The sequence below is a fragment of the Poecilia formosa genome, unplaced genomic scaffold (genome assembly GCF_000485575.1).
Source record: "Poecilia formosa unplaced genomic scaffold, Poecilia_formosa-5.1.2 Scaffold437, whole genome shotgun sequence".
Lineage (NCBI taxonomy): Eukaryota > Metazoa > Chordata > Actinopteri > Cyprinodontiformes > Poeciliidae > Poecilia > Poecilia formosa.
This window is the reverse complement of record NW_006800376.1, coordinates 307,579-323,905: the sequence shown is the minus strand read 5'-3', so window position 1 is coordinate 323,905 and position 16,327 is coordinate 307,579. Positions and strand designations below refer to the sequence as shown.

The 16,327-nt window shown below is 39.6% G+C and overlaps 1 protein-coding gene across 2 annotated transcripts in view; it reads right to left on the bottom strand.

Annotated features, from left to right (window-relative positions):
- Positions 1–1,305: 1,305 nt before the first annotated feature.
- Positions 1,306–16,327, bottom strand: part of pik3cd (phosphatidylinositol-4,5-bisphosphate 3-kinase, catalytic subunit delta) — a 25,206-nt gene continuing 10,184 nt past the window's right edge. For both annotated transcript variants that reach the window (XM_016663675.1, XM_007577328.2), the window contains exons 8-23: positions 15,375–15,596; positions 13,015–13,111; positions 12,538–12,668; positions 11,993–12,043; positions 11,722–11,889; positions 10,680–10,801; positions 10,447–10,590; positions 10,255–10,354; positions 9,998–10,164; positions 9,587–9,696; positions 8,590–8,668; positions 8,328–8,495; positions 5,571–5,694; positions 4,924–5,069; positions 4,712–4,844; positions 1,306–3,449 (exon numbers count right to left, since the gene is read on the bottom strand). In XM_016663675.1, the coding sequence (XP_016519161.1) occupies positions 3,312–3,449; positions 4,712–4,844; positions 4,924–5,069; positions 5,571–5,694; positions 8,328–8,495; positions 8,590–8,668; positions 9,587–9,696; positions 9,998–10,164; positions 10,255–10,354; positions 10,447–10,590; positions 10,680–10,801; positions 11,722–11,889; positions 11,993–12,043; positions 12,538–12,668; positions 13,015–13,111; positions 15,375–15,596 (2,100 nt within the window). In that variant the 3' untranslated portion in view covers positions 1,306–3,311. The remainder of the gene's footprint in view (positions 3,450–4,711; positions 4,845–4,923; positions 5,070–5,570; positions 5,695–8,327; positions 8,496–8,589; positions 8,669–9,586; positions 9,697–9,997; positions 10,165–10,254; positions 10,355–10,446; positions 10,591–10,679; positions 10,802–11,721; positions 11,890–11,992; positions 12,044–12,537; positions 12,669–13,014; positions 13,112–15,374; positions 15,597–16,327) is intronic.

The window sequence follows — 16,327 nt, the reverse complement described above, 5'->3', positions numbered from 1 at the left end:
TTGTTTGTTTATTTTAAATACAAAGTTAGTACTAGCTTCTTTTTTTTTTAACCAAATATTGTTTTACTCTTACTTGAGTAATTTCTTGGAAGACTGCTTTTTACTTTTATTTCAGTAAAAATGTGTTAAAGCAATGCTGCTCTTACTTGAGTACAATTTTTGGGTTAATTCAAAAGATTCTTCAACAACATAGGGTACCATTAGCTTATTTAAGCTTTCTTTTAACATTGACCTTACACCAAACATATATGGTCTTTTTTTCCACATGAAAAATAAAAGATATACTTAATAAAGGAGAAAAAAGATTTAAAAAATTAGAGAGCTCCAAAATGATTAGCTTAATGAACAGGTTGTGTTGTGGGATGTTTAATAGCCCTACAACAGATGCAGCCCAGAGACAACTAAGTGAGAATGCATAATAAAATGTTCTGTTAATCTACGTATTGCAGTCTAAATAGAGGAGTAGACAATTTACCCTGCTTAGGAAGGAAGGAAAATAAGATGCAGATGTTCATAAACCATCACAAGAGCACAAAGACTGCACAGTAAACACACACACAGCTAACCTGCTCCGCTCTTATCATTCACCCATCCCAGATGATTTGCACTTGACTCTTGCTGTCAACAAGCAACAACAAAATGGAGCTCGAAGCTGTTAAACAAAAGCTAAAAATGGGAGAAGTTACATGGCTTAGTCAAATTATGGACTAAAAACAAAAGCGGAAAAGCTTCATTAAAATAGTATGTTGGACAACGATTGTGCTAGACTTTTTCCATTATCATTTGTTATCAAAAAAGTCTAATATAATCTATATCCACCTGTCCATTTTTAGAATGATATCGACATATTCAATTGCATTTAATTTTCATCTAGTTTAAAAAATATTCCAACAAGCTAAACAGAGAATTTATGATACATCTCATCAGACAACAGGCAGACAAATATGATTAACATATTTAACTTTTTATGCACAGTTTTGAAATCAGGGAACATTTTTCAAAGTGAAGTGACCAGAAGTTGTCAAGACTCTCTGAACTAGGGGTTAAAAAAGCTGACCAAGACAGAGGGAGAAGTAGTGGTGTCCAGATACGGATAAGAACTCAAGTTGGGTCCTTTCACATTTCATTGCAAGTTCAAAATCATCTCTTTGAAATGTGAGCTCTCAACAGATTTGAACAGGGCATTGCTTGAAAATACAAAATATTTCTAAAAAAGAAAAAAACGGAGACGAAGGACTTTAAAATAAATACTGACTCAGCGAAGAAACATCCAGGCTGCAAATAAATTCCTCCTGAAAGCCTCAGTGGTTGCAGACTTTTTTTTATATTCAGAATTAAATTTCACTCATAAACAGCAAGTGTGGCAAATGTTTAAAAAAGGAGTGCAAAAAAAAGGTGACATCAAACTTATGTTTTGACGATAATTTATTTGCTATAGCTGCACATCTGGCATGGACCTTAAAGGAGCTTCTAACAATTTAAAAATGACAACCAGCATAAAAGGCAACAGCATCATACTTAATTGGCCAAAGGAGCGACTGATTTCCCCCAGTGTTGCTTAAAGAAGCAGTATTTAGTGAGGCCCCTTTTAAAGGACAGAAATGATAAGTATCGTCAACTCGGTGCTGTTAGATCTACAGCTACACTTGCTCTTCTTCTCGTCGTCATTGCACAGAGACTCATATAATAAGAAGAGACTGTTTAACAATATATATTCTTAAAAAGGCAAGCAGTCCTTTCAGGACATACAGTGGAGTATGCAGCACGTAAAATAATAATAAAAAAAAAAAACATCTGGAAATAAAATCAAACAGTACACAGCTCCACTTAAGCTGACAAAAAGCACTTTGTGCTGCAGTTAAATTATGACAGTGATTGACCTTAAAAGCATTAAATATTTTCATGTTACCTGGCACACTTGACAAGAATGTCAATGGAAGTGCAAAACTTAAATATCACAACACACACAAACTCACAAACACAGTGAACACTCTTAGAGAGTATGCATTGTCCACACTGACCTCTGACATCAACAGTGTGACCAAAATCACAGTATGAGAAGCACATCCATAAGTAAATGGCTTTTTTTTTTGTTTGTTTGTTCCAACCGATTGTCTCAAGAAGCAACCCTCAGCATTTTTCTCTTTCTTCACAAGATATCTTTGCTTTAGAGCATCTCAAGTTTTCTTCCTCCCACCTGCCAGTGGCATGCGTCTTTAAAAGTTAAGGCATTTCAAAGAAAATCCATCAGTTTTACACAAGGCACACTTTCAGGTTGGTTCGTTAGCATCAACACTCCAGACAGTTGCTTTGTTTTGCAGAAGAAAAAAAAAATGAGGTAAACAAATGAGTCTGACTGTGTTTCTCTCTACAAGCAACTCTTATGCTTAATACCAGACAGATTGTGAAATTTAGAGTTGTACGTAGGCAGATGCGAGGTTAGCCTGTTTCCCGTATTTGTGCAAAGCAACATGTTGCTTCCTCCTGCATCGCACTCAAACTTAAGATAATCTTTTCTTTTTTTTTTTATTAAAAAAAAAACAACAAAACATTAACAATGGCATTAAAAGCTTTAATGCAAAAATGACTCTATAGCTAGATTCTGGACAAAGCCTGGTCCTCTGGTGCGTTCATGAAAACAGAAATGAGAAACTTTGTGCCTTGTGCACATTAAATGTGCACAAGGCTTTAACGTATACTGGCACTCAGTAAAGCTTCAAGGCCAATGACACGACGACAGTAAATTAATTTAAAATAAACATCATGAATTTACAAGTTCTCTACACCAATTTAATTAAATAAAGCACAGTATAAAAATACACAACACTGTCGGAGAGAGGCAGTTCAAGACAATATGTGACGGAGCCGTTGCCATCCGGTGCGTCGCCGTCTAAAGTCATCCCACAGGCTGTCTGCAGCCTGCAGCTCGCTCTCTGCTGAGTAATGCAGTTGCCGAGATGAACTTCCTGTTTCGGTGATGCACTTTGCAGGAGCAGATGGTTTTCAAGTACCAATTTCCACTAAATCCAATATACATTTATGGTTTTGGTTGGGTAAGACGGTTCATTCTCTAGATGGAAGAAAGATAACGGGAGCAGATGTCCTTGACTTTGAAAAGGCCTGTGTTGAAATGACTGCTGGATGCTTCTGTTTAGTTGTTTCTCAGCCGCTGGCATGTAAACATTTGTTGCTGTCTGTGTTTGAATGCCATGTGTCAAAGTACATTTAGATCTCTCATTTGTTTTTTCTTTTTCTTTCTGTCTATAAGTTAAAAGTTATCATTTTTGGCAGGTTTCACCGGTGGTGCTCTTTCACGGCCTGTTGTCTTTGGCCAAGGAGTGCATCATCCAGTTGACTTTCGTCTTCCAGCTCTCCCGCAAAGCTTCGTTGAACTTCACTTTGAAATTCTTCAGCGCTTCGTCCTCCGATTTGCCCAGAGCTAGAGAATCCTGTTGAAAACGAGACACAAATGGAAAAATGATTCTCATTGTCACGAAGCCACTGTAACTAAAAGGCACACAAGTCTGATTTTTCCTTTTTCCAGGATACCACTATTTTAAAAAAAAGAAAAATCACCCTTTTTTCAAAGATGTTAAAATTTTACATCTCAGTTTGTTTTTGTGGTGGAAGTGGCAGTATTCAAAGTGTTCAAGACAGGAGAGGCAGAAGACTTGCAGGAAGGGTCCCGACATTAGGAGTCGAATCCTAGAGGGCTGCCGTCAGGACAAATAACCTGTGTATCTGGGGCGCAGGCCCTCATGAAGCTCTTTTGATAACATGCCAGGCAGCACAACTCCTACCGCTCCAAATGTGAGAGCCTGTGAGCTGTCAGTCAGCTATGTGTGCAAAGAAGGAAAACTTTCTCGCGATCGCATCCATTGAAGTAAATACTCTCATCAGTCGCAATTCTGCGCAAACCTGCGATTTTTACCATCCATCACAGTTTTTCAGGCAAATCTGACCAATCACCTTAATGTTTTCTGTACTTCCTTCTTTTCTGACCAATCACTACAACTTTTGACCAATCTCCTTTGACCTATTCTAATTTATTTTCTTGTTCCACGTCTCGATCGTCGAACCTGCAAGATGTAACCATGTGATGCTAGCTGGTAACATCTGCCTTATTTTTGTTTTTTTCTTTTGTTTACAATGTGTAAACATCTTTTGTTAACTTGAACAACCAATAAAGAATTACTCTTTTGCACCTCAGGACAGGACTTTATTGTTTTAAGGGTGTTATTTTAAGAAGGTCCTTTAAATAATAACCATCTTGTCTGTTTTTGGAACGCTATGTGTAGCAATTTAAACTTTTTGGTAAGACCATGTAATGGGAAAAATAAACCTTAAAAAAATTGCAACTGTGACCTCAACTTTTTGAAAAAGGTGCCATAAAATCTGTGTCAGCTGCAATAATCACAAAAGATATTGCAACATCCTAAAGGGAATGCTTAGTGGTATAGCAGTAAAATAATCTCACACTGAAAATGATAGAAAGTCCAACAAAGAAATAATGTGTTTAACATAATCATGGTATGTACAGTTATTGATATTCATTACAGTCCTTTTAGAATAAATGTCAGAAAACTTTTTTTTTTAATAAAATCACTCTTTTTTGCAGCAAACACTCCAGATACGATGTAGTGCTTTTGATGAAGGTTATCACAATACTAACCATATACAGATTCATGCAAAAATGATCTGAGTTTAGTACCTTTAAATACTGGATATCTTTGGAGGAGGAGAGCTCAGGCAGCCCCGCTGCCTTCATCATGGCGAAAAGGTTGACAAACAGCGTCCCGTTTCGACACAGGATCTTGTAGGCCTTCTCGCAGTATTCCCTGAACCTGACAGAGCAGACAATCGCTGTAAGTATTTAAACATAACCCCGAAGCCCCTTGGTAAATGCATTACGTGCTATAGTACCTTTCAAACTTCTCACTGTTGTTTGTCCTGCCTTGCTGGATCACATGGACAAAGTCGTATGTCAGGATAAAAGGCACACGCTCCCTGTTGATCCCGAGTTTCCGCTTGAAGTTTCCCAGGAAGTGTCCGAAATCAATGTGAAACAGCTAAATATGAAAGATTATTGTCTCCGTTAGAAAGATTGGCAATGCATAGAATCTGTTGAATATTTTACTTTGCAGGCCTGCCTTGATTAACTAGACTTTTCACTGGATGTATAAAGTTTAAGGCCTGCACATACTCCAAGAGAACAGACATTATTATCTCCCATGAATGCAAGAGAAAAAAATAATGGCATTCTGCCACTCTGTTCTTGCAGGTCAGGTTTGGACGTTTTCGACGCCATCTGAACAACTGCTGTGTTATTGCTACGAAATTTGAAGTGTGCGTGACTACCAGTCTGAAATATGCTGCAGTGTTTCAGATGTCCTGCGAAAGACTTCCAGGAATTTTACCCTTACGTTTCTTGTGAAGTCTGACACAAACTTTGCTCGTCTTTCTGAAACCCTCTGCTCTTGGAGAATACGTGCTTTGATCAGGCCCACGATATTCAGACTAAATAACTCAACAGAGTTTATACTGGTTTATGCGAGTGCGTTAAACCTGACCTGTCCAGTTTCCCTGATCATGATGTTGTCATTGTGGCGATCTCCAATCCCCAGCACGTAAGTAGCTACACAGTAGCCAGCACAGGAGAGAGTGAACTCCTCTATCGCTTGATCCAGTTTGTCCCTGGAGAAACATGAAGTCAGAGAAGGAAAGAAAGACAGCATAAACGGGTTTTATTCGTGCAGCACATTCTTACTTTTCCAGTTTTTCCTGCTGTTGCACACAATGCGTAAAGTATTCACAGATCCTGTGGCAGCTTAATGATCAACCGTCACATCCTTTTAGCTTACAGGAGCATGGACTCCGCTGTGTTAAGCTCTTGATAATTTCCCCCGCTCTTCTTCGGTCTCTGCAGCGTTTAAGATAATCACCTTTCTGTTCTGTCGTGTGGTCAGCTGCGCCTGTGCTGCCGAGTGACGTACAAAGCCTGTTTTCATTTCGTCCAACAGTCCCATGTCTTCAAGGAGGTTTTAGAGAATGCGAGACCTTCAGACGGTTTGGCACTAAATAAAAATCTACTCTCGTTTATTGTTCAAGGAGCTGCCGGTGCACTTCGTCCCGTCCTGCTGCAGCATTGAAACGCAGCTCGGAAAAACAGCAGGATGAACGGGAATCCACCTGCTGTACACGCTGCAGCTTTTGGCTCAAACTTCATTGACGCAAAGGTTAAAAATTAAATATTCCAGTCACACAAATATCTTTGAGAGGCAGGAAACAGAAAGGCCTCTTTGAATATCTCAAAGGCCAAAAGCCATATTTAAAGAATGGCCTCTTTACGTGGCAGCTGGTTAGTAGAAGTAAAGATGAATATTTCACAGAGGGCTATAAGAATTAAAAGGTTCATTTGAATCGTTTTTGTTTTTTTGGTGCAGAGATGCATCTAAATGTCTAAAAGACTGGAATAGGACACCACCACGCTACAGAGAGTAAAAGAGAAGCCCACATGTACTATATGACTAACATATTTACTTTGAGGAGGAAATATATTATGGATTATATTAGGTTTGAGTTTGGTTCATAGCTTTGTTCACCATCTGATTAGGTCCCGAAAAAGATGAAGGCTGTGGGAAAAACTCTTTTCATTAAATCTTAATGATGATCAGGGTAAAACTCCCATTGAGGACACTTGGAAACCAAATAGGTCCCTGCAAAAAATAAAAATAAAAGTAATAAAAAAAACAATCTTTTTTTTTTCATTTTTAACACGTAAGTCTTTCTTCTGCTTCAGGTCTAAACAGAACTATAAAGATTTTTTTTCTTACATTTTTCTGTCACAACAGCAACTCCTACTTTATCAAGAAAAAATTGCTAAATATAATTTATGGAGTGCAGAATTGAATGCTTAGGTTGTTTGCAGAAAAAATACACAACAACATGGTAGAGGAGCGCAAGTTCTGCTGCCAACTAGTGGTTGAATATGTAATTTCATGAGAGATAAAAAAAATATTGCAGATGGAAAAGTCACATGTATAAACTTATGTGATGGTTTACTTAAAGTATTTCAAACATTTGAATTGCCATAAATGGGTACCTCTTAGGACAGAAGCCCTGGCATCTGAGATTGTTATAATATCTTTACTGATTAATGTGTTCTTTGATGTTTTTGTAAATCTGATGAAGTTGCCTGAACCTCACTTTGTTCCATGAAAAGATGTTAGCAAATTGTTCTGGTCTGAGCAGGAAACCATTTGAAGAAGACAGGCAACGTCCGACAAATCCATTTCAGCTTATGGTTTAACCCATCGTTATATATTATAGTAAACTAATTTCTACCAATGACATTCCGATTTATACCCATGCTGGCCGTGAACAAGAAGCTGACAGTCACTGAGCAGAAACCAGCCTTTGGGAGCCATCTTTAGCAGGGGATGTACACAAATTCAGACCAGCTGTTTTAAATTATATTACAAAGCCAAAAATATGTACATATTCATTTCCATTGAGCGTAATGAGAAAAATCGCTGATGTAGCAACACATGTGATGCTTAGGTTGTTTGCAGAAATACACAACATGGTAGAGGAGCGCAAGCTCTGCTGCCAACTAGTGGTTGAATATGTAATTTCATGAGAAACACATGTCTAAAACAAACAAATTATTTGCAATCCTCCTCAGCATTTTAGATCCTCCTCAGCACTGCAGCGAATTGTAGATTATTAACATGAATATGTTATAATGTCTATAAAGTGCATTAGAATTGATCTGATTGATGTTAATATTAATCCATAAAAAGTGTTAGAAAGTGCTTTTTACACATCCAGCAGTAAGGCTGCCACACTACGTCAGATTAGTTTTATTTTGTGCTAAAATAAAGTTATAACATAACACCACCTTATTAGGATTTTTTAAACATAAAGTTTCTATTAGTCTTTTCATCTTAACAGACAAAATTGGAAATAATATCTTGTCTGCCTCCTTGAGACGTTAATTATTTTCTGGAGGCGAACACATTACATCTGACGCAGAGAGACGGCAGAAGCTACTTTCACATTCACAACTGGGACGGGCCTGATGACGAAGCTGTCCTGGGCGCACTGGGGAGGCCCCTGTGTGGAACTGGGGCCGTTTGCTAGTAGAAGATCTGCATAAACAAACCCCACTGATCCCATGCGGCTTCTTAGAAGCTTAAAATAGTCCTTCGGCTCAAACATGATGCACACGATGCAGTTTTTGAAATAAAAGGCAATTGCGCTTTCCAGATGGAATGATAACGTATCTAGACGGTTTAATTCACATCGTTTCCGTCGACTTTACTCACCCCGGATTCTTGGACTTGAGCCAGTTGAGCAAGGCGTCCTTGTTGAAGGCAGCGGTGGCCGCGCTGTTGCTGTTGTTCCTCTGGATGTTGGCGATCGTGTCGGAGCTCTTCACGATCTCGATGAGCCCCATTTTGTTCCCGGTGGACAGGCAGCCGTACGGGATCATCCTGACAGCGCGGGGGCGGGATCAGCAGGATTTAGTTTAAAACGAGCTCTTCTCGTTTTCAAAGCATCAAGCAGGACGAGAAAAGCGGATCCCACCTGAGATCCAGGCCTTCTTTCTTCCACAGGTTCTCCATGAGCCGGATCATCTGCAGGGTTAGCATGTCCTGCCGGAGATCTGAAAAAAACAACAAAAAACAAAAACAAAGCAAGAAAATAAGAGAAAAAAATGTAGAAAAAAAAAAAACGTATTGTAAAATTTATAACCGAGTCAAAAAGTATTCATGCCCCTTCAACTGCGACACATTTTGCCATATTTCAAATAAATACGTCAATGTATTTATTTTTTATATAGACATAATTATAAAGAATTCATGAACACACACTTTAAACATTTTTACAAATAATTAAAAAAACCCCCGATGTGGCCTGCATTTGTATTTAACCCCCTTCATTCTGCTACCCCTAAATAAATTGAAAGGACAAAATATTTTAAGTAGCATTATTGGTAAATATAGTCTGTAATTCAAGTTCAGCATGATCAGAACCGTTTGCTTTGCGTTTATATTTAGCAGCTCTGAGTCAATACTTTGTCTAACCACTATCCGTGCAAAGAAGTTATTTAGGATTCTAGTTTCATTCATATTAAGGATACAAAAAAAAATTCACTTCCTCTTTGCAAAAAAACCCAGTCGAACTGGATGGAGAAACACTTTGCAATATTAATGTTTTGCCTCGACTTTTGGAGTCTCAAACAGATTTACTTCCTCCCACAAACTCTGACCCGCTTCCTTGATCCCGCTGAAGACAACTTCCCTGCAGCATGATGCTGCTGCTACCACACGTTACCACGGCATCTTTTGCGATGTTAATTGAGTTCCGCGTGTTATATTTTCCAGGTTACAAGCTGGGAGATAATGCCTTTCAAATCCAGAAAGGCGTCATCTCCTTTGTAAATGCATCTTTCATTTACAGTTTAGAGTCTAACTTTTTCATTTTCACCTTTTGTTCATTTAAAATCACAGTTACCTTCTAAGTTAACAAAGGTCAAGTGTTTATGTGCAAGGGGGCGTTTTAGGATCATCTCATTTCTCACCGTCTCCATTTTTGAAGATGATGCCGACCATGTCTGCTTGTTCCAGAGGGTTCTTGTACATCAGCCAGAGCGGCTTCATCTTTGAATCCATAAATCTGCACTTGTCAGCGCTGTGAAAATAAACATAATGAAAATCATGCCACCTTTTAAATATGTCTCAGAGTTCACAAAAATACTTTCTGTTTTCTTATATTTCCCCTAAATTAATATCTAAAAATACCTTTTAAAATATGCATTTATACTGATAATTATTTATTTTAAGCAACTATTCGTAAAACAAAACTTGTAGGGTTTTAGAGAGAGTAAATAAAGATGGAACCATTTCTTATGGTGAATTAACCTTAAGACTTTGGTAATTATTTTTCAGACAGAGGGCATAAACCGCTGTGCGTATGTGTGTGTAATGCTGACCAGATTTCAAACAGGATGACACTGGGGTTGAGCGGCGACAGCAGGTCCGACAGCGCCTCCAGATACGACTCCTGCCTGATGCACAGCTTCAGGTCGTCCACCGTCATTTTCTGGGAGCCCGTCTTGACGATGTCGCTCAGGGCCTTCATTTTACCCAGAGCCTCGTTCTGGGGGCAGGGGGGAGGGCGCAGGTTGAGTTTTAGAACAGCAGATATGTTCACTGTGGGAGTCAAACGTCTGAACGAGCGGCGTGTTACCTGTTTGGATAAAAGCTTGATGTGGTGGATGTTTCCCCTGCAGTAAGCCTCCAGAATCAAGCCAAAACGTAAACTCACTGATGCCACGTGAATTTCCGATCTACAGTAAACAACAAAAAATGTCAAGAAAAAAAATGTATCTTGTGTCTTTTTGTTTTTTAAATACTATTATGAGATCAGACTATGTCTTACTTAAGATGCCAAAACAGAAAGTGTCCTATCCTCCTGTTGGACAGCGCCCTCTCCAGCAGGAAGGTGGTGAGGTCGCAGTCCAGGTAGGACTCGTACTTCAGGACCTGGACCAGCTGGATCAAGTACTGCAGCAGCTCATCGTCACTGTGGAAGAAAAAAACCTTTTCTTTTTTAATCACTGCTGATATTCAAAAACAGAAATACTCATGGCTGTTTTCTGCGAGTGGATGTACCTGAGCTTCTTGAGGCATCTGATGGTGAAGTACCGGACTGCTGGATCAGGAAAGCTGTAGTCCAACAGCTCCAAGGCTTGGATGGCAGGGAGTTCAGGCCAGCTTTTCAGTAAACTCACCATCTAACAAGCACAAGAAGACAATTTCTTACTTTAATTACTGATAAGGCTGCCATTTCAGTAAGCTAGCTCCGCTGAACCCCTCCACTGACTGAGGTATAAATAACAAATCTTTTTAATGCCATATCCAAAGTATGATCAAAGCCTTGGTGTTGGGGTGCATTTGAACTCATTGATGACACTGTCAAGTAATATCAGGGTTTCCCCCAGTGTATTATAAGCCTGGTGGGCGACCAGGCTTTACTTTTGCCCCCACCAGGCTAAGCATTGCTTTTTATTTTTTTTAAGGCTTTTTAAAATGTTTTTATTTTTTAAGACTTTTATAGTTGGTGTTCAGGTGTTAATTTTCCAATCTTTCGATAGCATATAATTATTAAGTGATATTTTCAAATTTTCTGTCAACTTTAAACATTTTTTTAACCCCAAAACACGACGGGTCACTGGATGAATAACTGGGGAAACATTGAATATCATACGTTCAAAATATTTGAATATTTTATTTTTTGCTGCTCATGTTAAAACTACTGGAACTGTGAAAAACAAGCCTGGACGAGGATCCAAGTTTATTTCTTCGCCACGTGCTCTGGGCTTATAAGGCCTACAAGGCTATAAAAAGTGTTCAAACTGTTCAGGTAAAACCACAAAAAGTATGGCAGACTGTAAAATGTGTACTTTTGAGCATCAAACGCAAAATGAAACATAAAAAATATCTAATTTCTCTTAGTACTCTTCAAAATGGGAAAGACGAGAGAACATGTAACTTCAAGTAAGAGAGTATGGAGTCTGGATAAGACCCTCACAAGTTGAAAGTAAAATAAAATAAACAACCCATTTAAACTAATGTAGGGTTTGTAATATGTATAAGCTGCACATGAGTTGAGTCAAAAAACAAACAAACAAAAAAAATCTGACTGTCTCCACACCTGAACTACATCCTCACGCTTATTCCACTTAGTGATGAGAAGCAGCTTGGACAGGCACTCGGGGAAATAGTCGCGGACCTCGATTCGGAGCTTCCACAGGAGCTCTTTCTCATCCTCAAAAAACTCGGTGTAGTTTTTGTTGTCCATGATTTCTTTTAGTTTCAAGTACTACAAAAAGACAAAGAAGCAGCACACAAATCACTCAGCTTCGTTTCATTTTACTTTGACAGCGTTCAGGTTTTAGAAACGCCTCAGGGTTTTATTGTTTTACCTCGTCTTTGGAGGGAAAATCAGTGTTGCCGTTCATTTCTGGATCGATAGTCTGAAATGGGTTGGAGGCAGAAAATTAATATTTCTTTCACTACTGCAACAGTGCACAGTTACAGAGAATATTTATGAAAAATTCATCCTTTCCGAACAATCAAATCCAACCAAACAATATGTCGTCTTTAAAAATATGTACGTATTGTTCTTTTCTCAATATTGTGCTTAATATAGAGTTAAATATCTATACTTTGTGTCTGCACACCTTGAAAACTTGAAGTCAAATTAATTGCTTGTGCAAACAATGTGAGCCAAAATCGCTGATTGTGATTCGTTATTTTGAGTACATTTATTTAGTACAAAAAAATTGCTTCTTGAGAAATAATTAATTCAAACTTCAGAGAAGTTCAGTGGATCTGGTAACTTTGAAGTTGCTATACAGTACTTCCTGTTTTTAGGGGGTGTAAACATGATGTGACATCTTGGAATAATAATAATAATAATAATAATAATAATAATAAGGCTGCCCATATACATTTAGGATAAAACTACCTTCTCAAGGGGCGGATAGTAGAGCGGATGAGGCCGGATGTTAGGGAAGCGAATGAGGAGCCCGGCGGCGCTGTCTACGTTGGGGTTCTTCTGGACCGTCCCCATCGGGTTCAGCAGGTCACTTTTGTCATCTGTGGTGAACAAAATTGTGCATTAAAACGTTTTGCGTTGGAGGTAAACATCGTTATGAGAAAAATGTTATCTGCGAATAACCCTGTAAGCTTTTGCTGCGCGTTCAGTCTGAACATAAAAACAGCATGTAAACAAGTGAAAAACAAGAAGCGACTGCATTTTAAATACCACTGAGTCTAACGAGCAGCTTGTCTGCCAACAACTGGCAACACACACGTTGGGTTTATTTTGCATCACTCCCCACTGTGGGCATTTCTGATGGCATCATAGGGGTCGGCGAAAGATGCTGTGATCATGTCAAGTGTTTTTAGAGATAGGGAAATGTAAGACAGGAACAGGAAGTACCAGGTACAGATGGCCACATGGATAGGAGGAAATCCCCGGTCTTCAGCTGGTCCTTGTAGTCGAACACCATGGTGTTTACCCAGGCAATCGGACAGTCCTGGAGACACGCAGCGGTGGTTAGGTTTCAACGACAAACAAGTAGTCACAGCATATAAGAAGAAATATAGCGAACTACCTAAAAAAAAAAAAAAACCTTTTTACTCATTCAAACTTTTTTCAAATAATTCTGTTTTTTGACAGAACATCCTGATCTGATGGTGAATATGTGCCTATCTAGTGCGCTTGAGCTCATGCACAATTGGGTCTTGGATTAATAGCTTTCTCTCATAGCATTGCCTTTATTTTGGTCAGGTTGTGCTAATTACACTTTATGGATACAAAACCTGTGCGGCTTTAGCAAAAAACATTCTCTGGTTGTCATTTCTGTCGTGATGGATAAAAGGAACTAAGCTCCCAGCAGGGCTTAGAAATAACAACTTTCGTTACTTCATCATTTCTCCAAACAGCGCAAATATATCTGAGTCGAGATGCGCGCAGATAAAGACGGAGGCACAAACAAGTCGAGCTAAAATAGCCCCACTTCCGCCTGCCGTCTGGCTGCGAGACTTCTCTTCTGGACATCAGAAAAGAGAAGTGGCTAAGAAAGGAGAAGTGGCTCTGATACCCTGGAAACACACCTGGGCAACTTATTCAGGGAGGCGCAGCCAGACATGCTGCCAGCAGCTGCCGCAGCGCTGTCATAACAAAAGATGCTCAGACCACAGCTGCAGAAAAAAAGGGGAATTTGTTGTTCACCGAGTGGGTGTGGGGAAGCTTCTTTACCTTTCACGCTGGTTTCACAGTTTAGTGCTGAAAACACCAGCTTGACAATGGACAGAGGAGAGAATCGTTCAGTTTGTTAGAACTGGTTAGTCGCAGGGTGACTGGTTCGTGAAATAAGAAGGCATAGGTTTCTGTTCAGTTTTGTTTCATTGCACTGATGTTGTTGACGACTAGTTTCAGAAAGTGTGCAACATCTTCAACTTCAACTAAACACCTCAGTTTGTCCTTAAACAAATGAGACGGTACCGTGGTGCTCTGAATGTGAGGGGATTTGAAATCATCCAAGTTTACATTCTGATTCTCCGAGTCATTTTTTTTTTTTACATTGAATGTTTTGAGATTTGTAGACACAGTGAGAGAATCATGTCCCTTTCAAATGATAAATATTAGGTCAATTTTTATACCTATACCTTTTATACCTTAATCTAAATTTTATCAAAGTGTTTTTCATGTTTCTATTTTTTTTTTTTACATAATCTTGATGAAAAGCGGCGCATAACTTTGTCTCAATCATTTCTGGTCTTTAAATTCCATTTGCGACCATAAACTTTGCATGTATTTTCTTTAGACTCTTCTGATCATTATGTTTGTAATTTGTACTAAGGGAATGAAATATTAGCAATTCCTTTCCATTTATTTCACGGAATCCTCAACACAGTAGTGGAATCCGTGGAAAAACGTAAAAATCAATGTCAGACACACTCTTCATCCAACCCGACTGGGTTGGACAATTTTGCAAAGTAAAATGGCCCAAAATACAAATACAATCTAGACTTTTCACATTTTTATTGGTTAAGATTTTTACCAGATCATTTTCCTTTTGCTTCCCTACTTTATGTTGGTCTGTCACATAAAATACCAATAAAAGACAATGCGGTTTGTGGTTGTAATGCGACAAAATGTGGCAACATTTCAATGGGCTTAAAGAGTTAAGCAAGGCTGTTGTGTGTTATTTGATGTTCTTGCTGTTTGTGGACATAAAGGAGTGTGCTGGGAAGGTTTCCCTTGACTCAAATATGAAATAATTAGATTAGATTAAAAATGACTGCATCCAAATTACAAACAGTTAAACTGTGACATAAGTCAAAACCTTTCTGACTCAAATGACTCAGAAATCAGAATCGGCCAGTAACTCGCATCTTGATTTGAGTCTAACGTTTGCAACAACAACACACCCAAAAAAAGGGTTCCACAGTGGGAACGATTTGCTTGGTGCTCCTGTAGGCCGTCGCAGCGTAAGCTCCAATGCCTAGCAATGAATAAAAAGTCCAGCTTTGAGTGTGTGGGTGTCAACTGTGAGTATGCATTTAGAATTCCTTCCTTCCTTGGACTAATGTGCAGATAAAAGAGCAAAACCGGATGAGACGCTAACCACAGCCTTGCCACTGAACACACTTGCACAACCAGTAGAACACACCCACAGATCGCACACAGACAATGCGCACCAAAACACAAGCAGCAGAGCGTTTGCACCTGCCAGCTCATTTACACCCGTCAGCCTGAGCTGCTAAATCCCAAAACCCCGACGGGCCGCTCACCGCTTTCTTGTTCTTCTTCTTCGTGCCGCGGGGTTTCTTGGTCTTCTCGATGACGGCGTAGAGCGCGAAGCACAGGCGGCTCATGCGCGGCAGGTCGGACACGTTTATGTCGAACTCCAGCCTCTGGTCCCACAGCGGCTCGGAGCACACCGTGACCTCCGAGCTCGTCATCATCTTGCACAGGAGCTCGCTGCCGTGGAAGAGGCCGGCCTGCACCACGAGCTGCATTGGAGCAAAACACGCAAACACACATTTACACATTTGTGGGGGCGATTAGAACAAGGCCGCCAGCTGCGGTTTGGATGCTGCAGCGCTTAGCTGTTTGCGTGAGGATGATTGTTTTTGGAAGATTCACAGAATTGGCGATAGATGATTCAGAGCTTCCTGTGTCACTCGAGTTATGAGTCAAAGGGTCGACGCTTCTCAATGTAAACAGGTTGCTGTGACTCTCAGGGTTGGTCCAGGAAGCATGACAAAGAGCGCAGAGTTACAATTGAACACCGCGCAAACAAAATGTTCATCCTAAATTAGGAAAAATCTTAATCTATATTTCGTAATGGTTAAAGTCTCTGAATGCCAGTGGCTGGATGGACCCAAAGGAAGGCAACATGGCGACTTTGGCGTGAGTCACGAAGTTCACACTCTTGACAATAAACGCCTAGGTAGTTAAGCACTTTGTCATTGAGAGGAAACACAAAACACAAACGAAGGAGGAGGATATTTTTTGCAGATCAGGCCGACATGCGAAGGGTAACAAGACGTGTGCAACGAACAGCCATAAAAAGAAGCGCATCTGAGAGCAAGAGAAGGGGAAAGAGCACGAAGCCCGCCTTTTTTCTTAGAATTTAGGCCTCAGAGTGAGACATAAAAAGCCAGATAGGCCCTCCCCACTTCCTGTTTTGAAGTTTTAACCAACCGACTTGATGAATTATGGGAAACGTGCGGTTTGGACA